At 43.0% G+C, this 13061-nt stretch overlaps 1 protein-coding gene across 1 annotated transcript in view; it reads right to left on the bottom strand.

The window, feature by feature from the left end:
* Window positions 1-11175, bottom strand: part of NEO1 (neogenin 1) — a 211954-nt gene extending 200779 nt beyond the window's left edge. Inside the window, 1 exon segment of the mRNA XM_037394077.1 lies at window positions 10757-11175. Within this exon segment, the coding sequence (XP_037249974.1) occupies window positions 10757-10871 (115 nt within the window). The 5' untranslated portion in view covers window positions 10872-11175.
* Window positions 11176-13061: the final 1886 nt, after the last annotated feature.

Genomic DNA, 13061 nt, shown 5'->3' with positions numbered 1-13061 from the left:
TTTTTTTTTTTGGTTGTTTTTTAAATGTACACCATCACCCCATCACACCCTCTCCTCCACTCAGTGCAAGCACTCAAAATAAGCAAGTGTCCTTCAGCATGCAAGTTAAGAATAATAAACTTACCCATGTAACAGGAGCTAAACTAGATTTAAGCAATCAATATGCTCCACTGATGAATCTGTAATAACAGAAACAATCAGTTGATAATCTTCCAAAGCCTCCTGCAGAAAAAAGAATGACAACTGTATAGGCTAAACTTGAGAAAAGATAAAAACAAAGGCAAAAATCTGTTTCTTACAGGTCCTTTTAATTTTAATAAGCAAAGGACATGCATGAAAATGCTATGCTAAAGTAATAAAGCCTGTGCATGAGGAATGGGAAGGCAAAGATGAAACTCCAAAGCATAGGCTCAACCTCTGCTACAGAGCCGTGACCAGTGGTACCTCCCAGGTAAGTTCCAGAGAGAACAAACAACAGGACAGATCAAAACGCACACATAGACCAGATGTGGTATAGACAAGATATCTTCAGCTACCATGAATGCTGGCTTTTTCCTTTAGATTGATTTCCTCGGTAAAATGAAAAGCTGGCAACAATCAGTAAAGAAAGAAAACTGGAAAAAAACTACTTAAGAAAAATAACACTTCAGATTTTGGGGCTGATCATGCTATTACCATGAGCACAAGATTTTCCAATCAATCTGAACCAGAAACAGCCTTTAACTAGCACTACCTAGAAGTCAGAATATATCATATCCTGTTTTGGATGCATTTGGTGTCTGGCTTCTCCCTCCACGTTCAGAAACAGACTTCTCTACCCTCCAGAACCCTCAAATTTGAAATATTAAAACCTCTGCTCATATGCTGTGGTGTTACCTTGCAGATTCTGCCTCATTATTTTAGGCTAGACCTACAATATTTACATCACTTACAAAGATTATTACTTGCGTGTACTCAAAGACCACAAATTGAAAGGTGAAGAACACTGATTTACACTCAATAGCACAACTGAAAAAAACTCAGTAGTTCAAATATGACACTACGCTTCCTGTAGCTATGATTTGCGTTTTTCTTTCATCCACATCTCAAAAAAGTTACATAAAACCACAACATCAAAATGGTTACTAAATCACTGCAGATATCCAAGCTGTTTCTGATCTCTTAGTATTCAGATATTTTTTAAAAAACGACTGTAAATACTATTATTTATTACTGTAAATACTAAATATTAAAAACTTCAAATAAGGATGTAAGTAAAAAGAATCCATAGCAACAAAAGAAAAACTACAGAACTTAAAATTAAGGCTCCGAAGACCTGAAATAGCTATAAACAACTACATGAGAAGATTAGGATAAACAAGCTATTTTACACTTCAAACAGATAACAAGCCATGTCAGATTCTATAAAAGGAAGCAACTTGGGAAAATTACAGAAGAGCACTGTCCCACCCAAAATTTGCTGTATGTTCTCTAATAGTACTTACTGCTAATAAAAATAGTGTGTCCCATAAAATGCGTTTAAATTGGCCCTTGCAAAGAAATAAGAACATACTCCTGTAATTTCAGGTGTAATCCTTGAGATTATCCCTTCATCAGCATCTAAACAAGTCACAACAGGTTGCACTGTTCGGTCGATTGGTAGAGGCAGGTCTATCAGCATAAAGACTTCTACCTCTGCATTACCATCATCTCCTTAAGCAACAAGGATTAAATCATTTCAAGAACCCTCCCCTGAACTGCTCTGCAGAACCACCAAAAATATACAGATAGGCAACAGTGAAGGAAGGGGGCAGTTTTCCATCCCCTCACCTGCCCCCAGCTATACAGCCCAAATACACCTCACCTTCACACCAGCCTCCCAGTATGTGCACATCCCTGACACTTAATTTCTACAAATCTTTTCCTGTGAAAACCTGGATAATGTCATCCTTAACCATTCAATTGGCTGGAAGTCTCCATAAATTGGTTTGGTTTGTTTCCCATGCACCTTCACTATCATACTGTCCCATCATAGGACATCTATAAGCTTTTCTTAACACTCCCAACCAGGTTTCAACTCAGCATTATCCTTACAGGATTTCACTACTGGTACAAGGATGATTTTGAAAGTCCTGGCCTCACAAAGCTACAACACAGCTGTTAGTACGTGACAGATTCAAAGTGACACCTGAAATGATGCTACGCAAGGTAATCGTCATCAAATGATTTCCTCTGGACTTCAAGCAAGCAAACAGCTACTGCACTCAAAAAATTACTAGGCCACTATCCTTTTCTGAAAGTGTAACCTATTTATATATAGTTTTACATTTCTTTTCTACAAGGCTATGTATTTTAAGATGAAACTTGTAACTTTATTCCCACTTTAGAACTAGTCAAACAAATGGGATTTCAGTGCAGGGAAAAAAGTAACAAACCAAAGCCGTAATTAAAGCGAAATTGAGAATTCATTATCAATCTAAAGATGAATTTTTATGAAACATTTTATCAAAGTAATTTAAAAACAATAATGCACACTTCAACGAAGTTTTAATCTCTAGATCTGAAATCAATATGCGATAATATGTCATAACATTAGACTAATACAGCGACATAAGACATGCAGTATATTTTGTTCACAGTGCTTTTCACGTTCACATACTAAGCCAATCTCTACCCCCCACCAGAAAAAGCAGCCTCGCCTTCCCACGACACCATTCCAACAGGCTCATGTCACCCTCTCCCTCCTGCTCACACAAGCACCCATGCAGGCACATGGCACAGCACATCAGGGAGCTGATCCAATTCCCTACATCCTTCACAAATGCTCGTGAAAGCAAATCGAAGGGCGCAGTATGCAGGTCCTCCTCCCCCTTTTAATGGCACTGCCAGCCTGAAATGCTGAAACTGAACACATGAAAACAGGATTAACATTTGGCAATGACTTCATACATGCTGTGTTTCATATCTGCCCAAACACATTTCTAATAAAAGATTCACAAACTGATTAACAAAATACCTGGATTTCCTGCAACGTGAGCGCTCACAGTACAACACTGAAAATTCCAATTCCCGCTGCACAGGAGTACACTACAAACTGTTTAGGTGTCCCAACACATCAGAAAATGTTTCTGGATGAAGTTTTCCTCTATTTCTAGTTCTTTTATACTTCTTTCCCCATCTGCTTTCAAACAGGAGCATCTGGCTTTATAAATTACTTTTGGAAATATTTCATCATCTTGTTAATACCCAGCTTTCCTCTCTGCTATATAAAACACTGCTTGAAACCAATGGCTGTTACAATTATTCATTTTTTAACCACTGTGACAGTAACCCCTTAAAATTTAGAAAGCAAGCTATACTCCGCTTCTCAATACACTCTCAAGAGATTTTAAAAGTCATGACAGGTCTAATGACTTAAATGACTTTTGGCAGCCTGTTCTACTTCTTGAAAGAATATCCAAAGCCTCTGTTTGTGGTTCTCCCTTTCTCACTACATTTACATTATAGGGTTTCAATGCATGAACTGCAGAGCAGTGTTAAAAAGAGATGTTCAGGTTTATTAACTACAGAGGAAACCTGAGAAAAATGAAGCTTATACAGAAGGACTTGACTCCACCTCAACCCAAGTGGCAGCAAGCTGCTTGGACCATCAGACTGAAAACTGAGCTGAAAAAAAGATGGAAGTTGCCTCTGAGTGCTCAGGCCGGTTAGTGATGTCAGAATACAAAGGGGTCTCTGCCAACAGTAAGATAAAAGAGAAATCAATGGGGCCAAAATGATCAGAGATACAGTTTTTACTGCCAAAACAACGCAGTGGGAATTGCTATGCTACAGACATAAAAATATTATATGTATTCATAGTCACATAAATATGAAGACGAGTTAAGATTTTCTACAGCTCAAAACATCATTGCAAAGAAAACATTAAATAAAGCAAAACTTTTATAGAAAAGCACTCAATAATACCTGGCCAGAAACTACATACAGAACATTAAATAGATGGAAGCTATAGAAAAGCACAAAGTCCCTTCAAAACTATGTGAAGTCTAACTTCAAAATTTTAATATGCAAGGAACACCGGTTAAGCCTGTGTTGGTACAAACCTCGAAAGCAGCAGCACTGCGTTGTTTTCCTCTAGGTCAACATCAACATTAGACACGTGTCAAAGAAGTAAAAAGCACATCAAACAAGATAAATTTATCAAAGTATAGTAATAATAATGGAAGACAACTGTGCTGCTACTGACATATGCTTTGACCCAGTGCCACAAAATGTGACAGCTTCAAAACAAAAAAAAAAAAAAAAAAAGAGACATCAAATAAAAACAAAGGTAAAATATTAAGAGCCCACATATATGTAAGGGCAGAAAGCTAGAATCAAAAAAACTCAGAAGTTGGCCCTATATCCAAGCCAAAGAGAAAGATTAGAAAAGATCAGTAGGTGGCAAAGTTCAGCAGAGCTATACCAATCAAGCAGAAATATAACCCCCCTGAAACCCAGAAGGATATAAAGCACATTATGATCAGAAAACTAGACAACATGAAGTGAATTTTTAAGGGAGCGTAAGTACAAAGACACATGAACTACTAACCATAGTAAACAAGACAACAAAGACATTCAGGCATTTGGTGGCAGTCACACCTTCGGATAGCTCTCCCATCATCACCAAGTAAAAACACACCGGGTGATCCGAAGGGCTGAAACATCGACGGACTGCTAAGTGGCTCAGCTACTTTCAAAAACTAACACATTTTCTAAGCTTGTATAGTAGACAAATGAAAATAAAACAAAATCCAGCAAGTATAGTTTTTTTAAGGTAATATTAAAAAGAAAATTTAATAGAAACACAGTAAAATTCATTCCTGTATGGCTAACAATTAAAATCTTGCCTAACTTCACTACAAAGGACAGTAGTATCTTCAAATTCTTTGAACAAAGGAATGAAGTAGTGAGCAATTTTGTCACAGAACAGGTTTTCCACATCTTTTAGGAAATGTCTGGACAAAACTATACAACTAGAGGATACCAAAAAATATCAAACTACTACACTTTGATGACACACAAAATAACTGAACCACCAAAAATTATATTATAAAAAGTAATTCGTATGAGCCAACACCTATGCAACGCACCAAGATCAATAGATTAAAATTGCAAATGAAGAAATTCAGCACAAGCTGAGCACCTGACTCTTCAATGGAAACCAGTACCAAGTCAGCTCCACAAACCACTTCACAGCAAAGAAAATTCACTGCTAATGTATGCAGAATGATGCATTTTGAAGGAAAAAAAGCTGTCTCCAACATGTAATTCACTGTTCCTACATCAACTTATCAAGACAAGATTTCTTACTGAATAACTATGAAAACTAGAATGCAAAAGGAACGGGAAGAATAAAACACTGTCACATCATAGATTTACCAGTACATTCCTTGCTAAAAATGCCATACTCTGTCCTGGTCATGTCACAACTACAAACCAAAGCTGAACCAGGAAAGTTCAAAGACTGGCAATGAGAATCAGCAAACACCTAAAAAAATATGTAAGTTTACATATTCAGAGCCCAGCAAGTTCTCGAGTTTGACAGCCCTTTCTGAGCAGCACCTTTAGGGATGCTAGTAAGAAAAAAAAAAAAAAATAAATCACAACCACATGTCCAATCACTTTCAAGTATCCCAAAACATCCAGAAGCAATGAGTAGAGTGATACTGTCTAGTCACAATGTAAAAAAAAAAAAAACCCCAAAAATCTCCTTTTGCTTTGCAGTGATCAGATTTTAAAGGGACATTAAATGTTTTTCATTGAAATTAAACATTAAATCACTTTCCACAAAAAGGGTTTATCATAAATTGATAGTCTGCTTCTTTTGTAAAATCAAGATAATCTTTTCAGCATGAATACTAAATAGTAAAAAAAAAAAAACCACACCAAAAAAAACAACAAACATTTAAAATTAAAGCACCCAAAAGACCATATAAAGTTAGGGTTTCAGTTTTCCTAAAGAGCTCTGCAGCTATACACATACAAATTGTGCTTATGTATTTAGATGGAATTAATTGGGATTACCACTTTCATTTTGGCAATTTAACTGGAGAACTAGATCAATAGCATCCAATCAGTAAAATATGACTGTTGTTTCCACAGTGCTGAGACATTTTCTCTATTAAGAGCTGGTTTGCTTTTTTTTTTTTTTTTTTTAACAAGATCAATAGCCTCAAAGCAATTACATTTAACTATTCAAGGGACAGAGATCTGTTGCAGCGAACAGCCTGAAGCAGCACCCCTCAATACCTGGGGCAGCACCTCTCCACCCCAAGCCCAGCGCACAGGCCAGGCAAGCAGAGCGCTGCCTCAGCTGCCATTTCCAAACACATACTGTGACTTTGGGTTTTTCAGGGGTTGAACAACCAGTTCTTAACATTCATAGGAAAGTAATTCAACTTCAACACTGGTTACAAAATAGGTTTATCGCATGAGAAGCTGCAATCTTGGCCCTGTAGCCAGCTTAATTCTAATAGTGCAGCCCCTGAAATCCCTAAAATGCAAACTGGTTAAACAGAAGCGGCATGAAGCCTCCCTTCCACTGACTGACATCTCTTGACACTAGGACAGATTCCTTATGGGAAGCTGGTATTAATCAGTTATTACCAAGAATTTCAGTTATACCACCTCACAGACAATGCAAAGTGAAACTTCACAGAACTTGCATATATAAAAACATTTCATGTTTAGAAAAGTTAGCTACAAACATAATCAGCATGTTTTATACACTAAATTATTTCCATGCCAAACTAGTGATAGTACAAAGATTTGCTTTCAAACCCTTTATCATACTCAAGCTGGTGCTGCACAAGTTACATTCTGAAAGTAAAGGTTAAGAAACATAGCATATTGCTCTTTGTGTAGTTTTCTTAAACTCCCACTCCATTTCCATGCTCACTTCTTATCAACCTCCTCTACTTGGCAATGCAGAAAACTTCAGTTAGGTGCCTACATAGTTTTCAGATTTCTCTGAAAATCTCTGGTTGAAGGTTAGTGCCTTAAAAAAAAAAATCACAAAAACATTTTATCATCAGGAATAATCAAGTATTCTTATTTATATAAAGAAAAATATACCTTATGTATTTACTTAAATTGCACTGATAAGTTAGCAGGAGGTAACTTGACCAAGTTGGGTTTTTTTTCCCCAAAAATGACAATTTTTGTTTGCTGTTTTTCATTGTGGTAAATATTAGGCACAGGTGTGTACACACATCTTACAATTTTTAAATTGAAACACTAGTTTATTACTCTTCATAAGCAAGTCAAACCCATTTCTTAGATGCCTAATAAAATAAATAAATACATGCCATAAAAGCCGTATGCAACTTAGGCAGTTATTGGTGAGGACAAGCAACAATGCATCACCCCAGCCCCGGGGAAAGGCACCTTGATACACAGTTTATTAGAACAATAGTTCACCCTCACAAGAGCTACACTCCAGCATCAACAGACCTTTCCACCGTTGCTATTTATACGTGCGTATAAGCAGTGGTACTAGTCTCTGCACATCACAGGGGCTCTGAGCAATCAAATTGCTTCTATCAGATCATCTGCAACACCCAGAATACACAAGGCTGACATATACCGTATTTATACGACACAGGAATATCAACCGCAGACCTATGCTTAAGTGCCTTGGGATGTAACCGAGACCTGAATACTTCTACTCTATTTTTAACTTGTGATATATTTAGAAATAATCAAGAAGTGCACACAAAACAGAAACAAATTAAGACCTTATGTTTCTAAGGAACCCAGGTGATTTATGCTCCCATCTTCTTTAGCTATCTGCACACTACTCTCACACCCCAGAAGGAGCATCCCATACAGCAGCACATACTGCACCAATTATCCATAATCAACATGTCACTAAAAAGACCTGTTCAGTTCTGGGAGGCTTGTGCAGCTTCCATGCCCACCAATTTCTCATTTCATTTGACTGTCAACTTCCAAAACTGCCAGTTTACCCTTTAACAAAAGATACTTCCAAGGACTTCAAGAATACCAGGGAGAGACAGAACAAATTTCCTGCTTCTGAATAATCTAATTCAGAATCTTAATGGTGTATATAGGTTATCACAGCTTTTCTATTAAAAATTAAAAGGGACACCAACTTCAATTTTATTCTTAATAACGCAATCCAGTATAGATCAAAGTTTTCACATTAATCTCAAGTCAGTTTCAAACAGTTACAAGAGGTAGATGCCTGTTCCTTACTACTGATTTATTTGGTTTTATTCCCTTAGCTCAGTAAAATATTGTCCTAATTCTAAAGTTAGTAGCTCATTTTACCTTACTTGCAAAACAAATAGACTAGAAAATATACTAAGGTTCATAGATACACAAATAAATGAAGTTACACAGTTTTTTCCTAAAATAATTCAGCTACACTCTTTTCTTCTTCACAGTGTAATGACTGGCTATTTATAGATGGGATCAAATGTCACTCAAACATACACGACTACAAAGAATACAGGCTTCCAAATCTCTTCACTTCTGCTCATTTATATCATATTTATCAACACCAAAAAGTAAGTTTGTTGGGGTTTTTTTTTCCCCCTCCATTAAAAACCCGCTGTTCTGGACACAGCAAGTAGCACTTCAGACTTGACAAGCAGAGTTGCAGTTCTCACAGCTAAAGCCCCATCTGGACCTACAAACTAGGTGCTCCTCGGCCTCTTTGGCCCCTTACACCAATGTAACAAGCCTCTGACGAGCATTCTAGAGGTCAAGCTGCACACAAAACACGGGACAGAAGATGGTACTGCCATCCTTGCATCTAAAACACAAAGGGGAGCACTTTCATGCATGAGGTGGAGCATCTGCACCAGACTCCCCTCCTGCGAGCAGTGAGGGACTTTTGGATGTCCCTCTCCCACTTGCTAAATATGAAAGTATGTGGAACATCCCCTATTTAAGAAAAAATAGTAATAATCAGGTGGAAAAGAGCGTGAATTAAGATGAACTCCCACTATGCATAAAGTATCTTATCTTCATCGAGACAAAGAACCAAGAAAGCCTCTCCCTCCTCAGTCACTGGCTCCCTCTAAATAACCTGCAAACAACACCCTCAGGGTTAGGGAAAGCCAGGCTCCTGATCCTTACCAGGGATGAAATGGGACAGTACCCCTTGCTATGGCATAAACGCACTTTCCACAAAAAGAGAAAGAGGAGAGAGTAGGAGTTCACCTGAACTTCCAAGATTTCCATAACGATACTTCTAAATTCCAGCTCTGATAAACAGTTTCAATTAAGGTTTTATTTTGCATGTTTGAGCACATCACTCCCCCTTTGCTGACTTAATTCACACATTTGGTTTCAACAGATAGATTTCACCTATCAACTTGATTTCCTCAAACCATAAAAGTTTTTAAAGTAGCAAAGAGCAACCAACACAACCATAACTGCAGTGAGCAGATCAGTAAATACCGAAAAAGAATTGTCACGTGGTAAGATTTTAGACATCAAAAAAGTGACTTATCTATTACACATACTCTGTAGATCTTTGAATCCAAGTACAGTATTTTTCAAAAGCAAAAAGAAATTTTTATCTGCTTCAGACCTGGAATCTGCAAAGCTTCCAAATCTGTGCAAGAGAATACATGAATGAATATATTCCCTGTCAACAGGAGTCGGCATACATGGCTACACAAGTAGTATCTAAGATGAGAGCTACTGCGGACGTTATTGCCTAACATGATTCGAAACAGGGCAATTACACCATTTAATATCAGAGTTTAATCATTCCCTCTTTTCCAAGATGCTAAAAACCACTTTATTTAACCAGCAGTTCGGGTTTTTTCCCAAATTCCACTTGCACAGAGCTTTCTTTTAATGTATCAGGACTCAACGTACAGAGGAGTATTTGAAAAAAAAGCAACAACAACCAGCATTCAACATTCACGTCCAGATTTCCTTTCAAGCTTTCTACTACTTTGTTGCTGACAAGGAAAGGGAAAAAAGTTACTTTTTAAAGCCAGCATTTTGCAAAACGAGCAGATAACATTACTGCAAAACTAGGGAGCCTTCTACAGTATTAACGGTCTTTTGCAAGGGCCTTTTTAGAAAGGCTTCTCACAGGCACGCGAGGCTTCACCTGGATGAGGTTACGTTTTTCATGGCCTATAAAGAATCGGGATTCAATCAGGGATCATTAACGGTAACAATGGTAAAAGGTGTGAGAAATACAGCGACTGAAACGCTGCCAGATCGCTCGTTTCTGGGCTACCGCGGCACGGCTGTGAGGCACGTTCCTCTCCCGCCGCAGGCTGCCCGCCACCCCTCCGCGGTGCGCAGCCCCCACGGCCCCAGCCAGCCTGCCGGCTCCCCCAGGCACGGCGGGGCCGCTCGCGCCCCAGCTCGCTTCACGTGCGCTCCGGCGGCGGGCGGGCGCGAGGCGCAGCTGACGGACCGGCGGCAGCGCCGAGCGGCGGGGAGGGGACCCAGGTGCGCGGCTGCCCCCCCCCGCCAGGCGCCGACGACCGCCCGCGCAGGTGTGCAGTGGCCTCTGCCGGCGCGCGCCACTCTCCGCGGCCGTGCCGCTGGCGCGCGAGGGGAGCGCAGGGACCGACCTCGCGGCCCCCCCCGCCCGCGGCCCCCGGCGCGCGCCCCCTCAGCGCCGCCCGCCGCCCCCCTCACAGCCCCGGGCCCGCCGGGCGCCCCCTGCCCCGCGCCGCCGCCTTCGCCGCCCCCTCGCCCCCCGCCGCCGCTGTCAGGCTCTCGTCCGGCTCCCTACCTGTGGGGAGGTTCTGGGAGCCGCTCCGAGCGGCGGCAGCGGCCGGGTCCGGCTGCCCGAGGAGAAGGGCGATCCAGAGGGAGCCGAGGAGCCGCCCGGCTCTCCCCGCCGCCATCGCTCCGCTCCCCGCGCCCGGCAGCCGGGCACCCAGCGCCAGCCCCTCCCCCGGGGGGGCTCCTCCTGCCTGCCTGCCGGCCGGGGCGCGCTCCCCGCTCGTCCGCCGCCGGGCTGCGCCCCTGCGGCACCCCGAGGCGGCGGCCCTCAGCCGGGCGGCAGGGCTCGCAGCGCGGCCGGTAGGGCGGGCGGGAGCGGCCGGGGCTCACTCCATCGCGGGCCGGTCCCAGCGCCGGGCTCCGCTGCTCCCTCACACGGAGCCGGAGGGGCGCTTGCCGCGCGCTCCTCCCCTCGCTCCCTCCCGCTCCCGCCCCCCCCCCCCCACACCCCCCGGGCCCGCCCCCCTCCTCCGCGCGCATGCGCCCGCGCGCCCCTCCCTCCCTCCCCCGGCCGGTCGCGCGGAGGCACAGGCGCACGCGCGCTTTCCCGCCCCCACACACCCCCCGCGCGCCAGGTTTGCGCGCGCCCGCCCTCCCGCCCGCTCCCGCGCCTGCGCGCGCGCGCGAGCCTGCGCCGCCCGGGCCGGAGGGGCGCGCGCGGAGGGGAGCCTGTCAGCCCGCGCTGCCGGGTTCCCGCCTCAGCGAAGCCACCCGGCGGGGTCCCGCGGGCGCCGCTGCAGAGCCCGTGCGCAGCCCTGCGGCACGGCACGGCACGGCACGGACCCGGACCCGGAGCGCCGCTGCCGCCGCTCTCGCCGCGCTGGGCCGGGGCCGTTCCAGCTCCCGCCGCAGTGACCAGGGAAGTTGCTCCCTGCGGGCCCCGCTGCTGCCCAGTTGGGCTGCCGCATTTTGCGGCAAGCCTGTGCCTCAGCAAGCCAGAGGATAAATAAATGTGGAAAAAAAGCTCGAACCTACTCCGCAAAGGCCCATGAACTGTATTTTCGTCCTCTTGGGGGTAATCAGTTTTACACAGCATTTGCCATTCAAATCCAAATCATTTGAATGCTGCATCGTTACCAGCCGGCTTTAGCCTGGCTGCTGGATCCGGTATCCTTACAAAGAGGACAATGAGAGCTATAAATATACATTCCTCCTTCGTTAATCATGTGAAGTGTACTCTTATATTTTTTCCATCTCAGCTTGTTACCCAGTAAATTATATTTTTACTATGTGCACGCTATCCTTGCTCATTTTATTATTAACTAATTGAATTGTCTCTTTCAGTATATAAATTATGTAGTACCAGGGCTCAAGAAGTGGTAACCCTGAGATAACCGCACCCCTGGGGCACTGCCAGACGTGAAACACGGGTACATCCCCCTGAAAAGTCTGATTCTGTTGCAAAAATGTTTTAAAACTAGTTTTAAAAAAATTGTTCCAGAAAAAAACAGGCTTTTGCAATGCTAGCAGCACTCCTGCTGAGGAACCCAGGACTGGTTTCAGGGACGTTTGCCCTGGTAACCTTCCTGCACGGGGCAAGGGTGTCCCCCTTGATGCAGGCACCGCTGGCTCCCCGAGAAATTATCCCTGATCCAGCGGGATTTGCAGATTTGTTTATTTAAAGGCTTTTTGGAGAGGCAGACGCTGACACATTTTGCAGTACACCAAAACGCAGGTGTGCATTTTGCTGTACATGCGGATGTAGAGATGTGCACGACTAATTAAATGTTGACATGACTACAACGTACCAGCTGATACAGGTGTCTGAAGTGTTTCTCATTGTGAAACTTGCTTCATTATTTTACAATTTTGTTTGGTGTTTCTGTCAAGAAACAGGAGTTTCATCCTCCACTAAAAATATCCTGAAGCATTTTCACAATGATGAATAATTACCTCCTGAGAGAAGGATGTTTGGGTTTCTCCACATCATGCTTTCAGAGTTACGCTGATATCTGATATGCCAGAAGGATTACCAGCAACGAACTGCAATTTATACTGAACATGGAAGCACTGATTAATAGGCAGGACTGGTCATATAACTCCTATTAAAGCTGGTTAGCAGTTCCCATCATAAAATCCTACCTTCAGTCACTTTTAATAGTGCCAGACTAACCACTATGCTGAAATTTAGGCATCTTAAGTTCATACCTCAGGTTAAATTATACACATTTCTTCTTTCGTTCCTTCTGTCAGGGATCTTTGAATCTGAAAACAAGGATGGTCACCTTGTCAGAGGTGCTCTCTCAACGCCCACCCTGACAAACCCCACTGCGAACCCTCTTTGCGCTTGGTGGGGGCCGAGCACCCCTCGC

This window comes from Falco rusticolus, chromosome 7 (assembly GCF_015220075.1).
Source record: "Falco rusticolus isolate bFalRus1 chromosome 7, bFalRus1.pri, whole genome shotgun sequence".
In the NCBI taxonomy this organism is placed as follows: domain Eukaryota; kingdom Metazoa; phylum Chordata; class Aves; order Falconiformes; family Falconidae; genus Falco; species Falco rusticolus.
This window is presented reverse-complemented; position numbering and strand designations above follow the sequence as displayed.